Genomic DNA, 27283 nt, shown 5'->3' with positions numbered 1-27283 from the left:
CTCTCTCTCTCTCTCTCTCTCTCTCTCTCTCTCTCTCTCTCTCTCTCTCTCTCTCTCTTTCATGGAATAATTGACGACTCTTTTAGTTGTATTTATACAGCCACGCTGTCGTCTTCTTTCAGAAGTACGAAACTTTTCGAGAATGAAGACCGCGATAGCGTGCCGATCTAGAGACATGATTACACTGGAAGATACAATCGACAGAGACGGATAACTGCAGTTAAAGCTGGAGTTATCTATTGATAATCATTCGATACATGACTAATCGATCATACCGCAATAACCAATCGTTTTTATTCATTCGTCGGAATATAATTCATTCGTCACAAATATTATATAATGCTGACTATTTATACGCGATACGTTGATACTTTATCTTTCTTTCTTTCATTCTTTTTCGAAGATTCTCTTTAATATTACATCGTGTCGTCTGAATTCATATGCCTTTCACAGAGAGAAACGAAACAGACCCAAATAGAAAGTCTTGCATAATGCTTGCGAATGCGCGGTCGTTTCTTAATTGTCTTGAACACGAGTATCTGCGAGAGATTGCGAACGCCGCTTTTTAGATTCGCTATTCTCGGCCCTCTCATTCACAAATTGCCTGCAGATATTAGAAATGAAAGAGTGAAACTCTCTTAGAATCCTTTACCAGAATAAGCTTTAATGACCTAAGCTTATTTGAGAATCGCGAATTTAATTAAGAATTTATTCAACTAATTTGTATGATATTCTCTTAATTCTATAGAAGTATCGAATGGTCATCACTGACTATTTCTGTTTAAGTTAACGTCTTATTTCTTAAAAGAATTTTGAAATTTTCTGATTTTTCATAAATTACTTTCTTTGTTCTAATGATACTTGATATTTTCACTTTCTTTATTTTCATACATAGTAATTAATTCTTGGTACACACGATGAATTATTTGTGTCCTGTGGATTTTTTTTTCTTTGAAATACTAGAAGCATCTTTATAGCTAGATAATAGGCTCCATTTTTTTCTTTTTTAAATACATAATCGTAACAAATATTTTCTAAAGATGTTGAGGTATACGTAAGAATTATTTAATAATTTTTGTAAAAGTAATGAATATTTGTAAAAGTAATAAAAATTAACTCAGTCATGAATAAATCATTATAAAGGATTGAAAAATCATCGTGTGTACTAATTATAACAGTTAATTTGCTTGGACTTATATGTTTTGTTCTAGTAAAATATGTTCATACTTCTAGGAATTTAAGGATTTTTTCTTCTTAAAACTTTAAGTATTTAAGATTACATATAAATTGTATAAAAAATGTTTAACATATTAAATATAATTATTAAATATAAAAGATTAATTAAACAACATTTAATTCAATTAAATCGAATTAAATCCAATACTTATCTAACAGCATGTAATTAATAATTTTTAAGTTATTTTCTAATTTATACGGAAAGGATAGTTTTATTAAAGTATCTAAAGATTTAGCTAGATATAGATCTGAAAATAATTTTGACTCGTCAAAATAATTACGTAGAAATCCCAAGCATGATGAGTGATGTAAAATTTTTGATTCTATTAATCAGTTTGAGCTTTAATACCCAATTATAATTTTGTGATAATCTTACAAAATTATTTTCAGATCTAATCTAACTAAATTTATAGATTTTAACAAAATCATTTTTTTCATATATTGTTATTCATCGTATATTGTTACTCGTATATTGTTACTTTTCTTTTCGTCTCGTCTTCCGGCAGCATCGCAAAAATTGATGCTGAGCGAGAATGGAGACTGATTGAGAGAGCTGAGAAATAAACGGCAGCAGGCAGAGGTTGACGGATCGATACCATGACCTTGAGACTCCTCGTCGCCTTATTACACCCGGCCAACCTCCGGGTTCTCGTAAAATCGAGTTGGGAGTGCGTCGACGTGAACATACAACTGCGCGTGAATTTTCTCAAAGCGAGGTCACCTGGGAGAAATTCCCGGTGTGCCCGTATTTCCTATCTTCACACATCCTTATGCACAAGCTTATTTTCTTAATTCATGTTTGATGTTCTTAGCAAAGCGCATTGGAATACCGGAAGGAGCGCGAAAACGTATTCAATCTTGCACTTGCAAGCGATTGAATTTTAAGATAATGCAATTTTTTTTACCTTTCATCATTTTGTCGAGAAATAAAACATTATTGATATAAGTATAGTCTTTGATCATATTATTAAATACGCGCGGATTTTTTGACAGATTTAAATGGACAGATCTTAAATGATTGAAAATAATCATATATAAAATAAGATTTTCTTTTGTTTTAAATTAATAAAAAATTTATATTCTTAATTAATAAAAATACACTTTTCGTTAAATTTTTATTTATTTTTAATAAAATACAAAATATATCGCTCACTTGCCATAACATAATTCAAAAATTAATACAACCAAAAAAATGATCATTCAGTTGCTTGCAGAAAAAAAATAAACACAAAAAAATATATACTTTAAAAGAACATATTTTTATTCCTCTACTCAATTATTATATTAAAATTATATTTCAAAATTAATATTACATAATTTTGACGATTCAAAATATTAAAATTTATTTTCCGGAAAATTTGCTTTTTTTAATTGTCGTTATAACAAATAAACGATAAGTTTTTTTTTATATATTGTTAAATCATCATCGGCAACTATTAATCTCGATTTTAATAACAATACTATAATATATTTAATGTTTCAATTAAAATTCATTATAACAAATAAAAAAATAAATTAAAAAAAATTTATAGAAACAGAAATCGTGTTTCATAATATGGCCAAGAACTATATATAAACAAGATTTCATGTATAAAGTGATATAAAAATATAGAAAGGAATATCGTTTGCCAAACACATAACGAAAGTCGACGCAATATTTTTTGAGTAAACAGCATTTATAGATTAGAAAAGCAATACAAATTTCTTTGCTCGGCTGTATTGATTGTGTGTTTTTCTGCACATTGAAAATGTCAAGAGAAAGAGTCAAAGAGCGACTGAAAGCAAGCAAATAATAATTTCTCTGTGACGAGTGTCGCACTCGGGACGTGAGTTTTATTTCGAGGCTTTCTGTACAGCAGTCGGGAATATATTCTTTCTCATCCGCGGCGTCTATTTATAAAACGCGTGTTCTCTAATAATGTACATCCCGCCATTTTGTACGTTCTCCTATCTACGACAAAATGTGCGAAACAGAAATTGGCATCGTACATTGAGATACACGACTTCCCCTATTCTCTTCGCGCGAGAAATCTTTGATATCCCGCAGACACACAACATAACAATTGAGAATCTCTTCACGGAATCGAGCAAGAGTATGTTTTCGAACCTTATCCAAGCCTCTGAATCACTCCGGATAAAAAAGGAATCATGCATCTTAAAATACGAAAAGTACGTCACGAGCGAAAAAGTTTAAAGGTCGAGATGTGTTCAAATTGAAAATTCACTGGCTTGTTGTTAATGTAATATGTACACAAAATAAGATCGACAGATATATTTAAATATAATTACAGCAGAGCTGTAGCTAAGCAAGTCTACTTTATCTCTGTGTTTAAGTTCAAAAATGTGTATAAAAGATGGTAACATTGTAGCAATATAATATATAAATATTTAATATTTTAATAATGTTAAATAAATAAATAAGACAATCTTACATAAATTAATTTCATTAGATTCTCTCTAACACTTCACTTCCTTTTCTCTTTATTGGATGATGTGATGTCATATACACGTATATGTTTTATTTTCTTTGTTTTTGAAATCCAAATAACGTGCAAATGCTGAATAAAGCCTACAAGATGCATATTCTTCTGCTCAATTGCTTGCATTTTAGTAAATTACTAGAACTGCACCACACAGAACGCAATACTATTATGGTCAATTTCTTACGGTTTAAGGCATCTATTGTGTTTCTTGTTGCATCTATTGTGTTTCGGGAGTGCTATGGCATAAAAAAATTTGTTTTTCTTATAATATAAAATTTAAGCTTTAAGCCTTAAAACCTCATTGTAGAATAGTAAAACGCATAGAAAAAAAAAGACTTCTTAGATCAATTATAATATATATGCAAAAATATTGTAAGCTTGCTTCAAAAATTTTAATCTTGATTTGATTGAATTTGTACTGAAGCAAAAGTTTTGATTAAGCAAGTTTTGAATTGAGTGCAAAATAATATTGATAACACAAGTTCAATAAAATCAAGACTAAAATCTTTAAAGCAAGAGTTTTTCTGTTTATGTATATATGAGCGTATTATGATTAATTAATTTAAGAACAGTCTTTTTTCATTCCGTAAGTAGTAAGGAAATTAACGTGTTGCATTTGGTACTATTTTACGTTGTGATATGACCGTTGTGATATACCTTATAGTCTTTACTGTGATTGACCTATTTTGTTTACTGCTTTAGTTTTTTACCATAGCTTCAAATCCCAAATCCGTAATAGATATAATAAGTTTTAAGAAATTGAGATACCAATCATAGTCAATTATTCTTCTCACATTTGACTGTGATTGGTCAATTTCTTTACGGCTTAAAACTTTGACTGATTTGATGATTTATTATAAAAAGTTTCTTAAAGCTTGCTATACATATTGCGTTTCGGGACTAATACTTTTTTTCGAACCGTGATGTACTACGTGGCGATTTTTCCCTCTCTACATTCTTGTCTGAATTTCAAATCGTCGGCCAAGGTATCGTGCGTATGCAAACAGATGAGCGGATAGCGCGTGTCGCGTTACAATGGTTGTCCGCCTCTCTCTCACCAAGACGCGGCAGCGGAATGCAGATAGCCGCGACCGGCTTCCGCCTGCAATGCTTACGTGTAGTGCGTAAAGGACGTTACGTAATGCATCGAGCGGATCGAGCATATCCGCGGTGCGTGTATATAGCTACTATCCCGATTCTAGCACGCGGCGAACACGAAACGAGCGCGCGGGTTAACGCGCTCGGCCGCGTTCGACTACCATCGGCGACGCAACACGCCGCACTATTATCATCTCGTTGCACTTGCACATGCATCCATGCGTTGTATTCGAGCTCGCACCAGAGAGAGGGAAAGAGAGAAAGAGGAAGAGAAAAAGCAATGGATTTTTCCGACCGCGGAAAATTTGTCGCCGACAGACGTTCGCCGTGCGATTTATAAATACCGTAACGCCACAATTTTCGCTTTCCATTCTCGACGTCCGCTTCCTAGGAAAAATTAAACAAGGTGAAGTAATGATCTTGAATTTTCATTCTAAGGATTTATCAAAGCGTGAAAAAATTTAATTTAAAGCTTACCTATTATAGATAAAAAAATCTACTCGGAAAGAATTCGATTTTGTTAAATTATCTAAAAATTCAAATATAAACATAAAAATAATTTTGTCTCTCTTTAATCGGATTATTAAAATAATTATTTTGGATGCTTAAGTATAATGAATAGTGATGCAAAAAGTTTTGACATTCTAATAATAAGAAATAGCGTTCTATAATTATTTTGATGATACAACAAATTATTTTTAGACCTACATGTAGTTAAATTTTTTAATATTATTTCTGCACAGAGAAAAATATTTAATTGAATTAACTGGAATTCTGGTGAAAAATGAATTATCCAGAATTCTAGTTAAGACTACTAGATTTCTGGTTAAATCTAGAATTGTATTAGTTTCATCAAGGAAATTCTGAATGTTGTTTATCTCAATTAGAATTATAATAGATTCAAGAAATCTAATACATTTAATCAAAATTCTGAATCGTTAATTTTTCGATCGTGAATTGCTATATCAATACAATATGTATTAATATCAAAAACGTTTTTACTATAAATAGCGAAGCTAATTCGCAAAAAAAAAAACTGAAAAAACTCTTATTCTATATCACATTATTCAATGTTATACACACGATTAGGTTTTATCATTTTTCACCAAGTACAAATGAACGCTATGCAAATATACTGTTCCTTTTTCACTTTCACGTGGAAAATATGAAAACAAATTAGAACACAAACCATTTAAGTCATTTAGTAAATAAATTATACATTAATCCGATATGGCCTTTTTTATTGTCGTTCTATTCAAGTGAGTAAATTCTATTATGGTTTTTAATTTAAATAACCCGTTTATTTTACGTAAATTAATTTGTATTTCGTACAATTATACGCATTTATCTCGTTAAATATTATATAATTTAGTCGGAAGGAAAAACAAAGTGTCGGTGTCTTAATTGGCATAATTAATGATCTGTTTTGAATGTAATGAGGAAATGATAAGAAACGTGTACTTCAGCACATTTTGATTTCTTTGAAAGTCATCATGTAATAAGAAGAGATTTAAAACAACTAGAAAATGTTTGGCTTTGTAGACGCGAAGAAGGTGTAATCGACCTCGCACAAAATGTCTGTTATCTCGTTTAATAATCGACAGGATGATTATGCGTTTCCTTAATGTACAGTTGTTGCACTTCGCGTGCATGTCTAATGAAGTAACGTGTGCTAGCACAGAGCTAAAGGTTAAAAACGTTTCACCGACAATTTCGCGTGCGTTCTGCACGATTCCATCGTGATATCAAATTATCCAACACACGGCTGACTAATGCGCGTAGTGATAAGTGCTCCATGCTGTTGTCGTGATATCGTATGTCCAGGAAAAAAAAGAGATTGTAATAAAAATTCACTACGTGTGTCGCACAATAACGCGGGACTGCTACATGACGGTCGTATAAACTACATGAGTGGTAAATGAAATTACTTCAGACAGGATGTACTTCTCGTCTATACATACAGAAAAATATTACTGTACGGAAATAATAATTATTTCAAATATTTCAAAACTTCATATATAAAATCTATTATAAATTCATTACAAGCATCAAATTTATTCAAAATATTGTATATTCTGAATCCTAATACACTGTTAGAAAATTTGTATTAAATATAAAATATTTCTCATGTCCTAAATTGTCTGCTCAAAAATTTAAGATAAATATGTCAGAAAACAATATAGATATGCAAAAAAATTATCATAAAAAAATAACACTGACACAGTTTGTAAAGTATGGAAGTATATTTAAGAATAATTAATATTTATGATATGTTAAATTAACACGTATTTTTCATTTATTCATCTTAGAATTTACGTATTAAAATACATTATTTTTATGTTACTTATTCACTTGCTTCATAAACTATAACACGAAGAAACGTTGAATACCAATTTAATATAAAATATTTTAATAACATGTTAAATTAACACTCGAATGTGTTACAAAATTCAACATAAACAAGAACGTGAATTGACAATTTTCAATAAAAATACACAATGTTTTTTTACCGTGTAAGTTTAACACAATCAAGACTATTAAATTAAAACAAATCGATTTGCTTATTATATAAAGTTGCTTCTTCGTTCAATTTTATAAAATATTCTTCGAAAAAAAATAAATTCTTATTTTAAGTATATAATAATAAGCACTTCTAAAAAATTTGTAATAAATATATTTTAAGATTATTATTAAGAAAATATTCTTTGTTAAAGATAATCATTATTTAAAAGAAAGAAAGTATGAAAGTTGAATAATCATTTTTCTGTCTTATAAAATGTTTTTTTCTGTGTGTAACCTTTTCGAGTATTATTCCACATCATATATTATTCGAAAAGTATTTAATTTAAAGACTTTAAAGACCAATGTTTCAAGGAGAAATCGTAAATTAAACTGCGTAAAAGTTTAATTTACGATCTTTAGTTAAAAGATCACAAAGAAGATAAAGAAGAGTGCATTTGAGTTTACGTCCATGTCACGTGGCAATTACAACGTCCGTCGATCGTAAAAATCTTGGACAATGGCTGGCAACAACGTTGGCCGTGAACAAATTCAGTTCCGTCTTCAATTCAGGGCCCTCGAGAAAGAAAAACGGACGATTTAATTACCTCCGGGATGGTAGTAGTCGCGGTCATCTGCCGATGGGACACAGATAAGGCAGTAAATTCGATGGCTTTTCTCGTTTAAAGAAAACATGAAGTGTTCGCGCAGCATTGAAGTCCGTGTCTATATATTGAAGATTGAAGATCAAAAATTAAAGATTAAAATTTAGATTTCAATCAGAACAAATATAGGGATTTTAAAATTAAATTTATCTGACCCCTCATAGCAAAAAATATTACAAAAAATTCATCACAAACATTAAATTTATTCAAAATATATTCTGAATCCTAAGTTTAATCCTCTATCCATGTTTATATCACATATCATTGATTATGTTCAAAACTTCATCTTTTTATTGATATAATACTGTAATATCACGAAAACTTTTTAAAAATGCTCGCAAAAAAGACCCGAATACGGTTAGAAGGTTAATAACTTTAGTCACGATTATTAAATTAAACAAATTCGATTTGCTTATTATATAAAAATGCTTCTTCAATTTTGTAATAATCTTAAAAAAAATAATAATTTTTATTTTGAGCACATATTACTAAGTTTTCTAAAATTTGTAATAAATATATTTAAAAAAAATGTATTTAAGTCATGGAAATATACGAATGTCCGCTTTGTCACAGGTATGATATTACATCATGTTCACAGCAAAGCCATGGCAATGTGCGAATGTCCGCTTTGTCACAAGTGATATCGCTACATGATTATGAAGCTGTTATAAAAATTGTATCTCACTGTGATACTGTTACGACGTATACAAATTAAGATAATAATACGATATCATTGACCTTTTGATAATCTCATAGTAACATTATAATTTACTTGTGACATTGTATCCTTGTAACCTATCGTGATGTCACTGTAATGTTTTTTTGCTATGAGAGACTAGACAAATTCTAATTTCTAATTCGTAATCCTCAGTCTCCAATATGTAGTCTCCAATATGACACGGACTTAAGAGACTTAAAGTGAAGACCGAACTTTGATGGAATTACCGTTTTTTACTGATTCAACAGAACTAACACGCATACGATTTACTTGATTCATCGACATATCACTACATTAATATCTCACGCATATATATATATATATATATATATATATATATATACATAAATTTTCGTAAAACAATATCAGAATATGTCAATATAGAATATGTCAAAGGCCATTCCATTTGATGCTCTGTATTTGTGAATATCATTTGTCCTTCTTTATCTTTGATAAACAATAAAATGATTCCAAGAACACTGTGAACGTCTAATGGAATGCAGCCTAACTAATAAGAGCCTCAGCACAAATACGATCGTAACTGAATCGTGAAACGTGAGTCTTATTCATAGGTCAACGGACAATGTTTTGATAAATCTACAAGTACAACTTATGTTCCACGACTCAGTAACGGTCATATTTGTGTTTAGATCCTCAATCTAATTCCAAGAACTATACGTTGTTTCTTCGAGTCTGTCTAAAATCTATTAGTCTGTAGCTTTTAATTTCGTACAGAGCTTTTATATGAACTTGACAGTTCTATATGTCATATTGGATTAAGAAATGGTAAGATATCGATTTTAAAAAGTATGGCTTCGACATTAATTCCACGCTACAGACTACCATTAATGTTCTGAAAAAGGATTTCCAAATCTGTAATATGTGCGATTTCTACGATAATTTTGCATTTAATGGGTAAAACAGGCGATTTTAGAATTCCCTTAAAAGGAAGGCGGGATACATTCGAGGACGAGAATCCGCATCATCTTCGAGATCGACCGGTGCTGTACGCATATATACACATCTACGGAGCGTCCCGTTAACGGACCTCGCTTCGCGGATCGCGTCTGTCTACCTACATACGCGGAGACGCGACAAAACGTATCCCGTTCTCGGAGCCGCGTGTTCGAATACGGATTTACGGCTAAACGACGACGGGCAGTCGCTCCAATAACCCTTAACTCCTTGAGGCATGGTCACGGTGACCGCATGTCCTTTTACGGCCGCCGAGACAATATGCAGCAAGAAACTGGGACGCTCGTCGTTTTTCAGAGAAAGACAGAACCAGGACATCTGTTCTATGTCTCTCGTGTTGTTATCAAAAAGTTTTTTTTTTTTATTTCTGCACTAGACTGCACGAGAACTTTCTCGCCTGCTCCAAATATTAAACAAATATAACTATTTCGCTTTAAGTTTCAAAAGTATATACTTTAGCTAGAAAACAAATTTACATTATGTCATCAATTCTATATTGTACACTCGTATGGCTGTTTTTAACATAATTATTCACGAATATTTCTGACATTCCAACATTCCAACTGGAAAAAAAATTTGGAAAAAGATTGTATTATTGGAATTCTGATCAAAAATGAACAAATCAGAATTTTCTGGTTGAATTACGATTCCAGTTGAGATAATCAGAATTCTGGTTGCTAGAAGCTGATTGCAAGAACGTCAAAACTTTTTGCATCATTGCTCCTTATATTCGAATTTTCTACATAATTATTTTGGTGATCATAACAGAATTATTTTCAGATCTGTATCGACCTAATTTTTTCCGTAGTAATACAATCGAACTTCTATAAAAGTAATTTGTTGGGATCGACCTCCGTAAAAGTAAACAAATACGCGACATGTACTCGATTACTATATAAAAGAGGTTAAGACATGAAGTTAACTTTACGAAAATTCGACTGTATTTAACAAAATTCTTTCTGTGAATGACTATTGGATTGTCAGAAATATCATATAAGTAATTGCGTTAAAAACAATAACATGAATAATTCAAATCTGCATTTACCTAAAGTTTTCCGTACACTTAACAAATTTAAAAGGCTGAACATTTGCGAGTAATAAGGGTTAAATAAATTATTTTCATACACATATTGTACGCTTACATCATGTATGTCTTGTGATTTGCATAAGTAATGTTGAAATTAGATTGCTCAGATTTAATTCTATTAAATTAAACGTGAAAGTTGCACTTCAAAGAGTTAAACATTTGCGGAAATGTGGTGAATCAAACCGCAGATATTTATGCATAATTGTGTACGTTGCATCCGCAATACGTTGCCAGCGCCAAATATTTGCTCTAGTAAAAGTGCGAGATTGCAAGACAAAATAATAGAGTTTTCATTCGATAATGTGTGGCGTCACGGCTATTTCTAGATATTTACTATCAGACATCCGTTGTAGCAGAATCTGAGACGATGCGGCGGACATACGATTCAAACAAGAATTATTGTTATCTCGCGTTTCTCGATCGAGAGTGTTCCGCAGTGTGCGCGAGAGGAAATTATAGTTGTATACTGTTTAAGAACCTGTGACAATTTCCTGAATTAACATCAGCATCGCGTGTCACTAGTAAACACGTCTTAAATGTATCCATATAACGTAATATTAAAGTAAAGCTGGTCCGAGACTTTCAAAACAAGAAAGTCGAGCTGTTTATTAATAGCATACTGTGTCGAGAAATGCCGGATATTTAAAGTTGCTTTCCATTTCATATAAGAGAAACAGTAAGAATCGTCTTTAATCAGTGAAGAAAACTCGGTCTTCTCTTTCACGATAATATTAAAAGTAACAATAACGAAATACAATAAAAGTAATAATAATGATAAATTAAAAGTAACAATAACGAAACAATTTTTTTGATTGTGAATTCTAGTAGATAAATGTAAATCTGTAAAAAAAAAGAATAAGATACAATGCAACTTTTATGAATAAAAACTCGTTGTTAAAATTTTTTACATAAGTGTGTAAGAATTTTTTTAGATTTTAACACATTACAGATATAAAATCAACGAAGAAAAGGATTTAATTGTAAAGGAAGTTAAATCATTCAATCTTACTGTTACAAATATAAGTAAGTAAGAAATATAATAATGCTATAATTGTAAAGAGAATGTGGAAGCTACAGTTGTAAAGAAAATACAGTTGTAGGAAGAAAAAAAGAAATTAAATTCCCAAATCCCTACTGTTGCAAATACAATTATATCTATCAGTTAGGTATATTTAATAAAAATAATACACATTTTGTTCCAAAAATATAAAAATATAAAAAACACTAAAATTTGAAAACTCATATTGCAGACGAAGAATGAGAATTTCCGACGGATATTATCCGAGGGATAATAAGTATAACAATCTATTGTAATAATACAACAATGGAATGATTAGCGAAAAATGAATAATTTGTTTTTCATCGATAACTTTAGCTGATCTAACAAAGTATCTGTGTCATCATTTTTATTCACAAAAACGTATTAAGATATCGTCTATCAAACGTGACAACAATTCTTCATTTGCTCTTCAAATCGCGACAAATCGTGACTCAACTGTATATTTGTGTCGTACGAAATCGTGACCATCACAAGAGCGTTAACGTGCGGCGCGACGTATCAAGAGGGAACGAATGACGTATATCGAAAATAATAAAGCACGACAAAGTGCAGCTCTGGTAACATATGAGTCGCGCGTAAGGTGTACACAAGGGAATTTGATCCTAAGGTACAACAAAAATCACGCAGTGCCCGATGAGGCATACTGGAGAAGTCGAGAAAAGACATGCACGTACATATTCCGGAATTCTTTTTCGGATTCAATATTATAAAGGTGTCTCTTTACGCTGATGTTCATTTTCAGCATTAAAATAGTTTATATTGAAGAGTATAGGGAATTCTACATTCAACAAAGAGGCTGGCACTAATTGAAATTCTTATTGAATCTATTAGTCTTAATTCTTTTTGGATAACTAGAATTCTGATTGATAATCAGAATTTTCTGTTTCTTAATTTACAAAACTTTTTTACTTTTTCATCTAAAAATTGTGTTGTTCTAATCAAAATTTGGTTATTTACTTAAACAGATCAAATTTTTATTTGTTACTGCTCGCATAAACGAAATTGTTTTAAACTCTCGACTGATATTGACTGATTTGTTTATTATAATTTTTCTATAATTTTTCTAAGCCACGAGTCCAAAGGCTACATAAAAAAGGGTACATAAAAAACTTCAGGTCGGAGCACAAATCTATGCATAAAGCATAAAAATTAATTAAGAAGCTTTTATTTCATAAAAGGAAATAAAGGACTTCGATGGTTCATTTTCTTATGCATTATGCATTCTGCGTTATGCAAGATTATGCGCTCCCGACTTTAAATAGTAAGATATTAACAATAAACTTTTCAACATTTTGCTACTAGACTACTACTGGACTGCTTACATCAATATGAATTAGTTATTGGTTATGTCATTATCTAACATTCTTGGTTGTGACTGGTCGATATGCTTATTACTTACATTTTATTGTTTATATATCACTAGCTTAAATGTCAAATTAAAATCACATACTGTTTTTCAGCGTATCTTATAAAATAGCACTTTAAGCCTTATAAATCATCGTAAAATGCCACTTATAGCGATAATTGGGCGACCACTTAGTTTATCTGATAATTGGCTGTTTGCAAACGATTGTCCCGATCGAAAAAACACGAGAGTCGATAGATTCAAACCTCGCCACGTGCTTCTCGAGTGTGATAAATTTTCCATTGACTATATCCGATTCGCGGCATGTATAAATTGCATTTCGATCTCGACAACGAATTAGTCATCCTCAGGATGAGTAGTTTTCCGATCGAAAACTCAAGAGAGTTTGTTTTGATTCGCGCGCCAAGATCCACAGCAAAATTCGCAGCACGTCTCTGACGCGGTGACACAGAGTGAATACTAGCCTTTGTGTCTCGGCGTACAATGCTAACGTTGTGTGACACGCGATTCGACACACATACATTGTACATACATAAAGACGCGTGTCACGTGGTAGACGGTCGACTACGTGGAATCTTCCTAAGAAGAGTTATCCTTCGGATTTTTCATAGTGATCGTCCTTCATAGAAATTCCTGTTAATTGTTAATATTGATTAATGAATTCTGAGTCGTTCTTCCGGAATGAAAATAAAAATAATTGATCGCATCAATGACTTATACGTTTCGAAGCGTCATAAAAATAAGCCAATTACAATTTAATTCCATCTATAATTTTAATAAAATCGTATTAATCAATTCAAGGGCACGTAATTCATATTAAAAAGAAATAAATCTTTTTCAAAATTTTCAATATTTTTTCAATATGTACATTATTATTTAAGTACATCTCAGAGATGTCGATAAAATTAAATAATTTCAACGGATAATCCTCAAGTCTTCAAATTTGATGTACATCACAGTCACTGGAAAAAACATTAAAAGTATAAAAAGGTCAAGTATATTTGTAATATCTTTATGCAAAATCATTTTGTAAATATATTCAAAAATATATAATTAAAAAACATCAAAAGGATATATTAATGTATTAATAATACTTTAAAAATAAACTTGACTATCCTTTCCTGATGTACAGGATTTGAAAGGGTTAATCATGTTTTTTCTCGCGAAACAAAAAAGATTGATTAAATGTTTACCGAATGTTTGTTGATATATTTTTCGAAAACGTCAACGAGCAGAATTTACTTTGCATCCGATTAGCATAATTGATTCATCAATAATGAATAAATCAGAGAGGGAATAAATTCCTCGTAAATTCCACGGTTACCTAATTTATTAATTAAGCTGCTACTTTTATCTTATCTTACGGACACAATTATTTTTTCTGTTTGGGTCAGTTAGTGTAGTAGATATCTGCACATGAACATGATATCTTTTTGTTATTATGAAATATGTTGTCCAACGCGCCAATTTTTAATAGAGATTTTTAAGAGAAACTGATCTGTAAATATCAGTGAAGCGAATCGCTCGATAACATGAGCCAGATCGAGAATCATCACATGTTAAAGCATTTCCCGATTAAAAGAATATTAGAAAAATGATCTAAGATCGTGATTGAGATATACCAGTCGTAAGTATAAACAGTTCTCTATATTATTATTAATAAATTGTTTTTTGAGATCGTGGCTCGATAATTTATTATCAGATGACATTATTAATTTATAGATACTTGCTTTAAGCTCACGTTTAATTTTATTTTTGTCAATTAAAATGTGATCTTATCAAAATAAAAACAGAGATATTTCGAACAATGGAAGATTTTTTATCGTCTGTATTTTGTTTAATTCTTCATTTTTAGCTTATTGTAATTTTTTTATAGTAAACTTTTAATTTACGAATTCTCTTTTGTCTCCAATCATTTCATCTAAATTAAATTGACAATAATTAATTAAAATTGAAATGTTACGCGATTTTGTGAAAAATTGTGACTTCGCGAAAAATCGCGACTTATAAATCGGCGATCAGTTATGTTTTTTGCCAGAAAGTGAATTATGAAGCGAGAATATATTTCTCATTTATCAATTCGCGCTCGGAATCCAGTATTATTATATCGAGACGATTAGGAAGAAACTAGGTCAAGCTGGTGTGTGCGGGACAAGTAAAACTAGGTCAAACGCGCCATTATTACCGATCCGGGAACGCATTATCGAGCATTTGCATTTTGGAAGTGCGCGATAAAATGAATCGATGAGAAGCGGCGCGTATATGCGTGCATGCATACGCGCATTATTAACGAACTTCGATCAGGGCTTGTGTCGCTTTATGATGTCGATATTATCCATCATTATTGAAGCACAGCGAAGCTGAACCATCGACACTCTCGTCGTCTGTCATGCGAGGAAATAAATTGTAGATAATAAAGAGATAATCGGGGACATTTAATAACTCTTCCATACTCTTACTCTCGATAAGAATGATCAAACGATATATTTTTACTACTCTCGGACAGCAAAGATTCCGAAAATATATAACTACTCGCCGTTTCTCGAATGTTTGTACACGGAAAAAAATGTTTTGCTGAAGTTCCCTAAGTTTCCTAAAAATTTAGCTAAATACTAAAGTATTTAAAAATTTCGATAGATATAAATTTGAAAATAATTTTGTCGTACCAACAATGTAATTACATAGAGTTGATATCTAGAATGTCAAAATTTTTTGCAACATGCTTGAATTTTCTACATGTCATATATTTTGATTCAAGTCCAATGAAATTATTTTCATATCAGTATTTTACTAAAATTTTAAATATCTCAACAAAATCATTCTCTTTTCGTATCTGTCATTTATCGAATGTTTGTACACGGAAAGAATTAAATACTGATCTGAAAATAATTTGATTTAAACCATGAAGATTTACATATAGAAAATTTACATATACAAAACTTAAATATGATGAATAATATTGAGCGTAAAAAATATTGAGCAATTGTTTGTTGCATTTTGTATTTTTATAGTCCAACAAAATATTTTTAAATCTATATTTAGCTAAATTTTTAGATATTTCAGCAAAATCATTCTTTTCATGTAAACCGTCGTTCTCCGAACATTTGTTTGCTTTGAGGAATTGTAGCTTTCGTAAAATTATTGCAAATGGTTATTTCGAAGTTTGATGTTTATACGGAACCACGAAGAGTTAAAGAAACTCAAATATTTAATTAACCGAATAAATTTTCTCTTGACAGTACTCCAATTTTTTAATTCCAACAAAATATTGACTTGGCTTGCTTGCCAGACGAGAATGTTGGAGACGAGAGATGAGCTGAACAAGTCATTCTTCGTGGATGACGTAGTCATCCTTACTTCTTCGGGACGTCACGTGATGACCATGGACCCGCGTGAAATAGTGGCCTAACAGGATCGCAACTCCCATCGACCTCGAGACATGTCAGACCAAGATCAACGTATCGGAAGACAACGGATCGTCCATCACAAGTATTTGACCCACTCGAGAAACTTGTTTGCTGTTGGCAGGACGTCTAAACTCATCGAACTCTACTACATCCAAATATTTTCCTAAATTCGCAATTGATAAAATCAATCGAGACTACAAACTGACATCTTGTCTTATAACTTTTTTGTATTTTTCCTTATTAATATTTATTAATAAGATAGAATTATAAATATGAATTATTAAAAGAAAAGAAAAAGATCCTCTCTTTATTTCTTACTTTCATTCTTGCGAAACATTCTAGTAAAACAGGAATGCAACTTCAAGACCTGCATTTGAAACGGATTGAATTCTCAGCTTCTATTTTAAAGAAAGACGGCTCGACTTGCAAATTTCATGCAAATTTCCGTCACTTCCCACCGAGCGTCGTCGTTCGTGAATCACGCGGTGGCGAACCTGTTTTTCGGTGAAGGCCACCTTACTAATATTCGTCACACTTCAGAGAACAATATTTATCAGCAATATTTCATCTACACGAAATTTTAAAGATGAAGCTACTGCGTTATCGCGTGTTTTAGCGACATAATCATATACTTTTATACTCGTTGCTTCTCGTCTCATCAATAATAGTCTTAAGTCTTCTATTCGCAAAGTGTTAGTCATATTTTTACCGAATGCAAAGATTCGCGTGACAATCACATATAAAGTAAACGTCTCATGGCAATTATCGAACATGTCTAAACATTTCCAAATTTTATTTATTTATTTTATTATCAATCTCAAATGCTTTTTTAAATATTGTAATTTTAAATGTAAATTGTAATCTTTAAATATTGCATTTAAATTATAATATTGTAATAAAGATAGACTATTAATTTGAGGTTAATAATAAATTTTGTGTAAGTGATCGGACATAGGTACATGTCATTGAGATTTATTTTTATTATAGTGCATCACTACAATTGTTACAGGTCAATAGATGTCTAAAGAATATTGACTTTAACTCTCCGGAACTGACGCCACAATCCATAGTTACTGACGCTGGATTTGTGAGATTCATTTATGTTAATAAAAAGACACCAATTAATTTCAAGTAACTAAAATGATAAAAAATGACTACTAAGTGTATTTTTTTAAATCTAAATTTTCAGATGTAATGATCAGACACAATAATAAAATCAAATTGACATTTTTAACAAAGAGATTTATAATCAAGTGATCCAATGGACTTATGGTTAGCTTCAGAAGATTAAAGCATATTCTAAAGAAGAGTGGAAATAGAATTCTTTCAAACTCGACGGAAATATCAGCAGAAAAACCTAATCAATAAGTGATTCTTTAAAATGATTAGTTCCTACATTTAGATTCAGTGAAGAAATAAAGGTAAGATATCATATTAAGAATCCAATCATATTAAGAATCATTGATCACTAATGACTTAGCGCTTACAGATCAGTTTTTTTGTATAAAGGGTCAATCATGTAACTTTTTTTTTTAGAATGGAAATATGAAAAGTGAAAATGCTTTTGTATGTACGCGTATGTACATATTGTACATACATACACGAGAAGAATAATTTTATTTAAAAATTCAAAATTTTACTATACTAAGAAATGTGTGATATAAATAATCATAATTTTGTTAAAATGTAAATTATTAAAATTTTGTTATGTTTCAAAAAGTTGTGTTATTGTAATCAATATTTGGTTCGAAAAAAATTTTAATTTTTAGAACAATACAATTTATAAATTAAAATATAATAAAAATTTTAGTAATTCACATCAACAAAATTATAATTGTTCATATCAAACATTTTTTTCTTTTCAATGTAAATATAATAGATTAAAAATTATTTTGTTGAAAATTCAAATCGATTGTTGAATATCAAAATTTTTGCAGCATTTTTTAGTTTCCTACATAATTGTTTTTATGATCTAACAAAATTATTTTCAGATCTGTATCTAACAAAATTTTAAATTTTTTCTAAAGCAAAATCGTTTTTCTGTGCACACATATAAAAATATTTTCACTTTTCACGTCATCGCTCTAGAGAAAAAGTTACATGATATTCTAAACGCAGCCAATGACTCGTGATGAAGTCACTCTCTGTGGTTCCTATGAGTTTAGATCATGTTGCGATATGCATTATGCTCTTCTCGTGCGGTGTTTACCGTATAAACGTTCCTGTATTCGCTCATTATGCGAGCAAGCCATTAAGCGGCTTTGACGCATGAACAAAAAGCCTTGTGCCATCAAAAAGCAAATCGAATTAGCGAGCATGATCGCGTTGAATGATACCATCGATTCATTAAATGGAGTCACATAAGTGCGTGTGATAGTTTTAGCAATTTATTGACACGTGTCTATAAACGGAGATCACGAACTGCGTGTACAAGATCACGAAAGCGTTTCGTGTGCGATACGTGCAAATGTATGTACAAGGCGATCGATATACCATGGATTCGAGATTCTATTCAAAAGAACGATTTTGCTGAAGTATTTAATTTAAAAATTTGACTATACAAATCTGAAAATAATTCTGTACTTTGAACATTATTCGAATAATTATGCAAAACGCTGAAATTAACCAGAATGTTAAAACTTTCTGAAGTATTATGCTTGAATTACTTTCTCACATATAGAAAGAACAGTTTTGAAATATAATATCTAAAATTTTAACTCTGAAATATAGATCTGACAATAATTTTATTGAATTATCCGAATTAATTACATGTTAGTAATTATTAAAAATTCAGACAGCTTATTTATAGAATATCAAAATTCTGTACAGCTTTTGCTGATCATATTTGAAATTCCTATATATATATAATTATTTGGAGATTCAACAAAATTATTTTCAAATTTGTTTAACTAAATTTTTTTAATGTTTCAATAAAACCATCCTTTCTACGTAGGACGTTCAAACTGATTGCTAAAGAATGTCGAAATTTTTTACAGCATTGCTTATCATGCGCGAGATTCATACGTAATTATTTTAATGGTTCGACGAAATTATTTTCAGATCTATATCTAGCTAAATTTTTTAATACTTTAACAAATCATTTTTTTCCATATGTGATTGGTTCACAATATCTTAAAATTATACTTAAGATGATCTCAGTTATAAAAATTAAGAATCGAATATCTGCAATCTCAGACAATTCAGCAAAAGCATCCATAATATCCATATGCAGCCATATTTCTCGAATACGGAACTATAACAAGTCACGTGATCTAAAATAATTGCTTGATTGAAAAAAAGCATAGAGTAATCGAGGTCCATAAATAGAAGTTGAAGCTCATAAATTTATGATAGAAACTATCGATCCCTGTCGTGCTCCAATCGTACGCGAGTCGTTCTGCATTTTAAGATCCGTCGAACTTTCACTTCGTCAAGCAAATAAGTCGATCGTCGCGTCGCGTCGCCGCAACGTTTAAGATATTTCAGCTCGCGACACCCAGCCGCCACGCGATTCCGTTAGAGAGTTATCTAGCGCGCGAAAGAGAGTTAAGGTCGCCGTCGCGCCAAGCGATGCATGACGTCAGCCCGATATTTATGAGCGAGCCCGAAGAAACCAACTTCTCGCGCAAATAAGTTACGATTCGTACTCCAAATAGTCATCGTTGTCCTTTGCGAATGATGTTAATCACTGGTAATTCTTACGATGTGATATGATAGAAGCCTCCTCTCTCTCTCTCTCTCTCTCTCTCTCTCTCTCTCTCTCTCTCTCTCTCTCTCTCTCTCTTCCTTTTACGTTCAAGGTTCTTCACGACACTTTTCACACGAGCTTTTTATTGATCGTGGTGGATGAATTTCCAAGGTAGCACGTGGTCTTTGAAGCAATCTCCTCGGACAATGACACTTCCTGATGGTCAGCCGCACGAAACAGTCAAATAAACTTTAATAGCAAAATGTTTACACGTGCCAACGATACGATAAGTGCGCTCGATAAGGAAAATGTTTTACACAACTCAAATGAATTGTTGTTACAGAAAAATTTACACGTCGGCTTGCTTATTACGGTTTTATGTTTGTTGAATGTCACATTGTTTAGATGCAAAAGTAAAAGAGGTATGTATGTATATCGATGCAGTGTGAAATACTGAGAGAAAAGTATTGTATCTATGATTATAATTGCATAGTAAAATAATTATAGTCAGAACTCCATTTTTATACTCATTCCATTTTTATAATTACTGTTATAATATTAATATTGTTAAAGAATCTAAAAATTTAGTTAGATATAATTTTTAAAAATAATTTTGTTAGACTATCAAAATAATTATGTACAGCGCTTAAATGAGTAACTACAATAGAATGTTAAAACTTTTTACAGCACTAGGCTTGAGATTTCTACGTAATTATTTAGATAGTCCAACAAAATGATCTTCAAATTGGTAGTTAAATTTTTAGATACTTCAACAAAATCATTCTTTTTACATGCGCTTATAGAAAAGGATGAAAATGCAAGATAAAAACGATTGTGATGAAACGAACGATGCAAGGAGGAAATTTTCGATGGAGAAATAAATCATAATCGATCAGTTCTCGATGTCGAATGCGATCGCGCGATGTGCGGGTCAACAAAAAATCTTCCGCGAGCAATCGATCAACAGCTAAAAATATACGGCTTTATGCTCTTAATTGAGGATACTTCGAAATACATGGGAAGGGTTTCGCGCTATCGCTCGTGGGGTAGTATCGAGTTAAGGAAAGTACGCCAACTGCACTTGGAGGGTGTCCCAATCGAGTGTGGGCGAAGGTTTATGCCATGACATAACTCGACAAGCGAATTCTTCATCACTTCACACTTTACTTGTTAGCGAACTCGTGCGCACGAGATTATCAGAAAGTTACATCGGCCCTAGTTCTGAATAAAGTTCAGCACGAGTACTTATATCATTATTATGTTAACTCATAAGTATATTTTATTTTCGGAGCAACATGTAATAATTGCATCTTTTTGTAAACAAACAAATGAGTACCTTGTAACAATTAAGGGAATAGGCGGAATAAAGACACAATTCTACTTAGGTCCCCCTTTCCGGCAATTAGCTTTTTCATGTAATATTATCATAATAGAGAAGATTTATAACATGTAACTTCTTAAAGACATTAATAACATAAATTTATTTAATATTGTCCTCCATTTATGTATAATAAATCCATTTATGTATAATAAAAAAGTAACAAGTTATTTTAATTTTTATTAATATCAAGATTTTGATAATTAAGTCCGCACATCCCCTGTTACAATTACAGTACATTATATTATTTTTTTAAATGCGACGAAATCTAAAAATAGATCCTATATTCCTCATAATTTAAAGCAATTCTGTATAATTGTAGCAGTCTGATAGATCGCAATTAAAGCTAACAAAATCGATTAATCTTTTGAACACATTAAATCTATAACACTGACGCTCTTATAAGACTCATTTAATCTATGTTAATTAAAAAATACTATTAATTTTAAGGAAACAAAATGACTCGTATAAAAAATAATAAATATTCGTATAAAAATAATAAATATATTTATACAATATGTAGCGAATGCTAAAGAATATTAAAGAATAATAAGTATATTTTAATAAGAATAATTAAAATTTGCAGATATAAGAATGTAACATTTTTTACAAAGAAATTTATAATTGAGTAATGCCCGTTTTCATCAAAGAGATTTCTAATAGAATTTCTAATAGAATTAGAAAAAGATAAACAATAAATCAAACCGAGACTAAAGCTAATTAATTCTAAAAATTAGAAAAAAATAGACAGTAAATTAAATCGAGACTAAAACTAATTAATTCTAAGAATTAAGAAAAGATAAACAACAATTTAAAATGAGATTAAAGTTAATCTTATATACAGTGGAGGAATCGGGTCTGAGTTTAACAAACTCATCGTCAGCTCCGGAGGGTTAAAGACTTCTCCAATGAAAAAATCTTATTAACATATTTCGAATTGTAAAAGAAGAAATAACTAAAACAATTTCTAATTTATCATTGTTCTAGATAAATATGTAATTTAATTTCGCAGCGAGTCATAAAGATATAATATGTAAGAAACAATCTAAATTTCGACAAATTAGCCCACGTAATTTTCCGATAACTTCGAACGCGATAATCACACCTTCTCCGAGGTACTAAAAAAAAATCACCCCAAGAAATTATTTGCGACCTTAAGAGAGCTGATGTATTCAATTTCATCTCGGGATGCCAACTCGGGATGTCACTCCGATTAGCTACAAAGATTGAGATTCGCTTACAATTATTGTTAACTGAACAACGAGATAGCGATAAGGCAGAAAATGACACGCCGTATTTTATTCAATTTATATCTTAAATTGTATACGAAAAGCACAATTTTGTTGAAAGATCTAAAATTCTGCTGGCTAGATCTGAAAATAATTTTGTTAGAAATTCAAATTTTGTTGCTAAAATATCAAAATTTTTTCCAGCGTTGCTCATCACTTTTTTAGTTTCCAACATGCTTATTCTGATGGTCCAGCAAATTTATTTTCAGGTCTACATCTAGCAAAATTTTAGATCCCTCAGCAAAATTATTCTTTCCGTGAATATAATTATTCTGATGGTCCAGCAAAATTATTTTCAAATTTGCTTCCAGCAAAATTTTAGATCTTTCAGCAAAATTCTTTCTTATTGTATTAAGAAAAATTTCTAGTTGAAACCAGAAAATATTGATCATATTATCTTTTATTATTTTGATCAGTTATCTCTTATTAATATTTAATACCTAGCAAATGTTCTAATTCATTTTGAGATATCACATCGTAATCACTCAACTCTCATCTATTACACGTATACATATTTATAACTATTAATTTAGATTGTTACACGTACTGCTCTATTTTATTTTATGTTATAATATTCATTGTCCTGGGGGGCTCAGTAGCAGCAGTATTGCTGATGCCTCGCCATTTGTGTATTCACAATTCACAATAAATTAAATTAAATTAAATTAAATAAATTATATCACAATCAGAATTCGGATTACCTCAACTAAAATATAATAGATTCAAATTAAATTCTACTACAGTCGAAGTACTAGATATTGAAATAATACATTTATATGTATCTAAAATTTTATCTTAGATGTACGACTGCGCGCCAATTTCGATCTTGCCACACAATCAAGCTGAAAAATAATTCCCTCTAAATTAAATTATAAGATCTTCGATTTAATGATACTAGCATTTTAAAACTTGTAAAGAAAACTTTTTTGTGAAAAATATTATCTTAGCTAGGATTTATTTTAGAAGAAATAATTTTATTTTACTTTGATTATTATGATGCAAGATCGAAAGTAATCGGCAGTCAAATGTCTGAGATAAAATTTATTTAAAACTTATTATGCCAACATCTAACTTTGACGTAATATTTAAATATATATAATTAAATAATTAATAGATGTTTCTCGTTCACTTAGTTGGGAGGGAAGGCTTAATTATATAAACAGTCCTATTTTAATCATAATACAGCAAATTCTAATTTATTAATTTTCAATTAAAATTCCAACCAGACTCTTTTTCCACGTAATTATATATAATTTTTCCTCAGAGTGGAAACGTTGCATTATCTCCAATAGCAAAATTTTCATTTTTCTCGTTTCCATCTCAGTGAAAAAGTTACATGTTGTATGCACTCTGACAATTCCAACGAGTCGACGAATCGCATGACTCGCTTCTTGGCACGTCCGCCATGTATGCAGAGAGTCTAGGGATGAGTAACAAGGGGCGGGCACGCGCGAGGAGAGGGGGGGGGGCGCGAGAAGGGGTAACGAAGCGGTGCGTCCACTATATTGATCACTGACCTTTCCTGCGGCCGAATGGCCCGAAGAACGTGCTGTTCTTGCCGATGACGTTATCCTCGATGTACTTGAACAGCTTTGTAATGTCCTCCCCTTTCTTCGCAGCGATCGACTTGATGGGGCGTGGTGGGATCACCTTCTGATTACCAGCCGTGATGACGTTTATGCTCGTGGCGGTAGAAGCGATGGTGATGGTGCTAGTACTGGTGGTGACGACGACAGGGTTGCTGGAGGTTACGGAGGTGACGGTAGTGGTGGTGATGGTGTTGATCGGCTGGACCGCCTGGAGGCCACCGGTGCAGGTGATCGCGGATCCAGAGGAGCTCGCTTCCTCCGCGAGGGAGCCGATCTTACGCTGCGAACCACCCCAGCCCTTGCCGCAAGAGATCTTCACCGAGCAGCTCATTCTCTCATAGTAATCAGCCCGGAGCGCATAGCAAAGCTTCAATTTTTTTTTGTGGTAACGACGACGACGGCGTCACATCCGTGGCTGGACCACTTTCCAGGTGAAAAGAACCAAGTAAGGAGAGGAGATTCCTACTTCAGGACGGTGGCGCACATCCCCCCGTGACACGCACCGTCTGTCATTTAATTATGTTCTAATGAGTCTCTAATTTCTAGATTTAGAGTCAGTCCTCTCTCGATTGAAAGAGTCTTCAAGAAGAAGAGAAACTGCGAATTACGGATCCTCTACGACTCGCACGTGTCGCGTTTGCGTCGCTCCGCTTCGACTTTCCCGACGCGAGGAAAACGCTCTCCCCCTCGTGCTAAAGAAACTTTCCTCCGCGCTCCGATCTCTCCCGATCGGGACGTTGCATAAGAATATTCGTAGTCGCGTACACCGGGTGAACGACCGGCGATTTAGTCAAGCCAGACAAACACCACGCGCGTCCGTGCGCGCGTCAGACGTCTTCTTCTCGAGTGGCTTTTGAATTAGTCCACCGTCAACAAGCAGCACCCAGATAAATCGGAACCGATATCGATTCGTCGATCGCGCGTATCTCTAAACTTCCGCGATAATTGCGACTCACTATGGCAAAGAATGGGCGAGATCGCCAAAAGAAACTTTACATGTACAATCTTCTCGAACGGCCGAGGCGAGACTGAATGTCTGGTCGACGACGACGAGCTGCCCGGTTCGCTAATGACGTCACCCGGCCACGCAGGCGCCCGAGAGTCTCGTCATGCTGCGAACGCATCCTCTCCCTCTCCTCGTCGAGGTCTCACTCGCTCTCTCTCTCTCTCTCTCTCTCTCTCTCTCTCTCTCTCTCTCTCTCTCTCTCTCTCTCTTTTCCTCTCTTCGGAAAACGAAGCGCGCATCGCACGATATCGCGTCGGCTGGGATACTCGCGGCGCAATTGCCGCGAATACAACGAGAGTGTCTTCTTCTCCTTATCGCGTCGCGCTCACTGAGTCTGTTTGTCAACGGTGATTTTTCACCGACGAACGCAGGGCGCGTATCTAGTCGTCGCTCCCGTAATGACCTCGACGAAACTCGCGCGCGTCCCGCGAACATGGCGGTTCGGCTTCGAAGTCTCTCAGGATAGCCTTGCATAGGATCTATTCACGCGAGTTGGATTATACGTTCCTCTATCGATCGTATTGTAACGTGATTTTTGCACGATTAAAATTGCAACGGTATTTTCACGGCGATCCATAACGCGGCTGATCGATCTTATGAAAGGATAGCCTTCGCCCCGGAATTAATTAAACAAGATTGATGTACATATGCGCGATTGACCCGAGATTCCGCCCGCTCATTCCGCTTTCCGCGAACAGCACTTCCGGTAATCTCAAGCTAATACTATGCTACAGCCAATCAAGAGACTTGAAAAATTTATCCGAATCACAATGTATCTCTCTTTCGCTTAATATATTTTCCTCTATTAAAATAAATTTAAGCATCAAAAATAGCTTCATATATATATGGTAACTTATTTATTTTACTAAACTTATAATTTGTATTCATTCAATTTTATACGACTTAAGTGATTTTGAGTCCTTGAAATTTATTTAGCCCTTGAAATTAATTAGTGCCTTTAATCAAAATGACCCAACATCAGTAACTGCGTTTTTTTAAGGTCATTTTCGAAGGGATAAGTTACTCATATATTGTATCGTACATGGTTTTCGAATTCTTAAATATCTTTCATATTTTATAAGTAGAACTAAGAAACGAGGACTTGAAATATCAGAATAATATTGTATTTAAATATTAAATACTTATTTCAAGTATTTAAAACGTTTATATATAGCCATAAATCTATCATAAGTTTATTACAAACATCAAATTTATTTAAAATATATTCTAAATTCTGGTAAAATATAATTTAATATTGTTCATATCGCAAAAGATTTAAATTTAATAAATGAAATTAAAAATTTAAATCTTCTGCGTTTCAATTTTCCTTCAAAATTGGCACGAACTTTCCCCAATATTTGTATTAAAACTATTAATGGAAAAAATTTGATTCGCTTGTTATATAAAATCGTTTCTTCAATAAAATTATAGTATTTTTTAAAAGAAAATAAATTTTGTGTTTTAACATAATAACAAATTTTTCTAAAATTTATATATTAAATGTATTAAATATATTTTAAGACTATTATCAAGAAAATATTCTCTATTAAAAATTGTTATTTACAAGAAAAAATTAAAATTAATAATCACTTTTCTTAGCAATCGAATAATTTTTCTATTTGAGCCTGAATTGCTTATAAATTCAAATAGTATTTGAGCATATGACATTTGATTTTAGTTTTAAAATATTCATCGATCATTGTGTATTTTAATAATAAGTAGACGATAATGAATTTAAA

At 32.1% G+C, this 27283-nt stretch overlaps 1 protein-coding gene across 1 annotated transcript in view; it reads right to left on the bottom strand.

Annotated features, from left to right (window-relative positions):
- Positions 1 to 24869, bottom strand: part of LOC108694583 — an 87312-nt gene extending 62443 nt beyond the window's left edge. The window contains exon 1 of the mRNA XM_018204161.1: positions 24467 to 24869. Coding sequence (XP_018059650.1) covers positions 24467 to 24869 — 403 coding nt within the window. The remainder of the gene's footprint in view (positions 1 to 24466) is intronic.
- Between the last annotated feature and the right edge of the window lie 2414 nt (positions 24870 to 27283).

The sequence above is a fragment of the Atta colombica genome, unplaced genomic scaffold (genome assembly GCF_001594045.1).
Source record: "Atta colombica isolate Treedump-2 unplaced genomic scaffold, Acol1.0 scaffold120, whole genome shotgun sequence".
Lineage (NCBI taxonomy): Eukaryota > Metazoa > Arthropoda > Insecta > Hymenoptera > Formicidae > Atta > Atta colombica.
The sequence above is the reverse complement of the archived record's forward strand: the minus strand, read 5'-3'. Positions and strand labels throughout refer to the sequence as shown.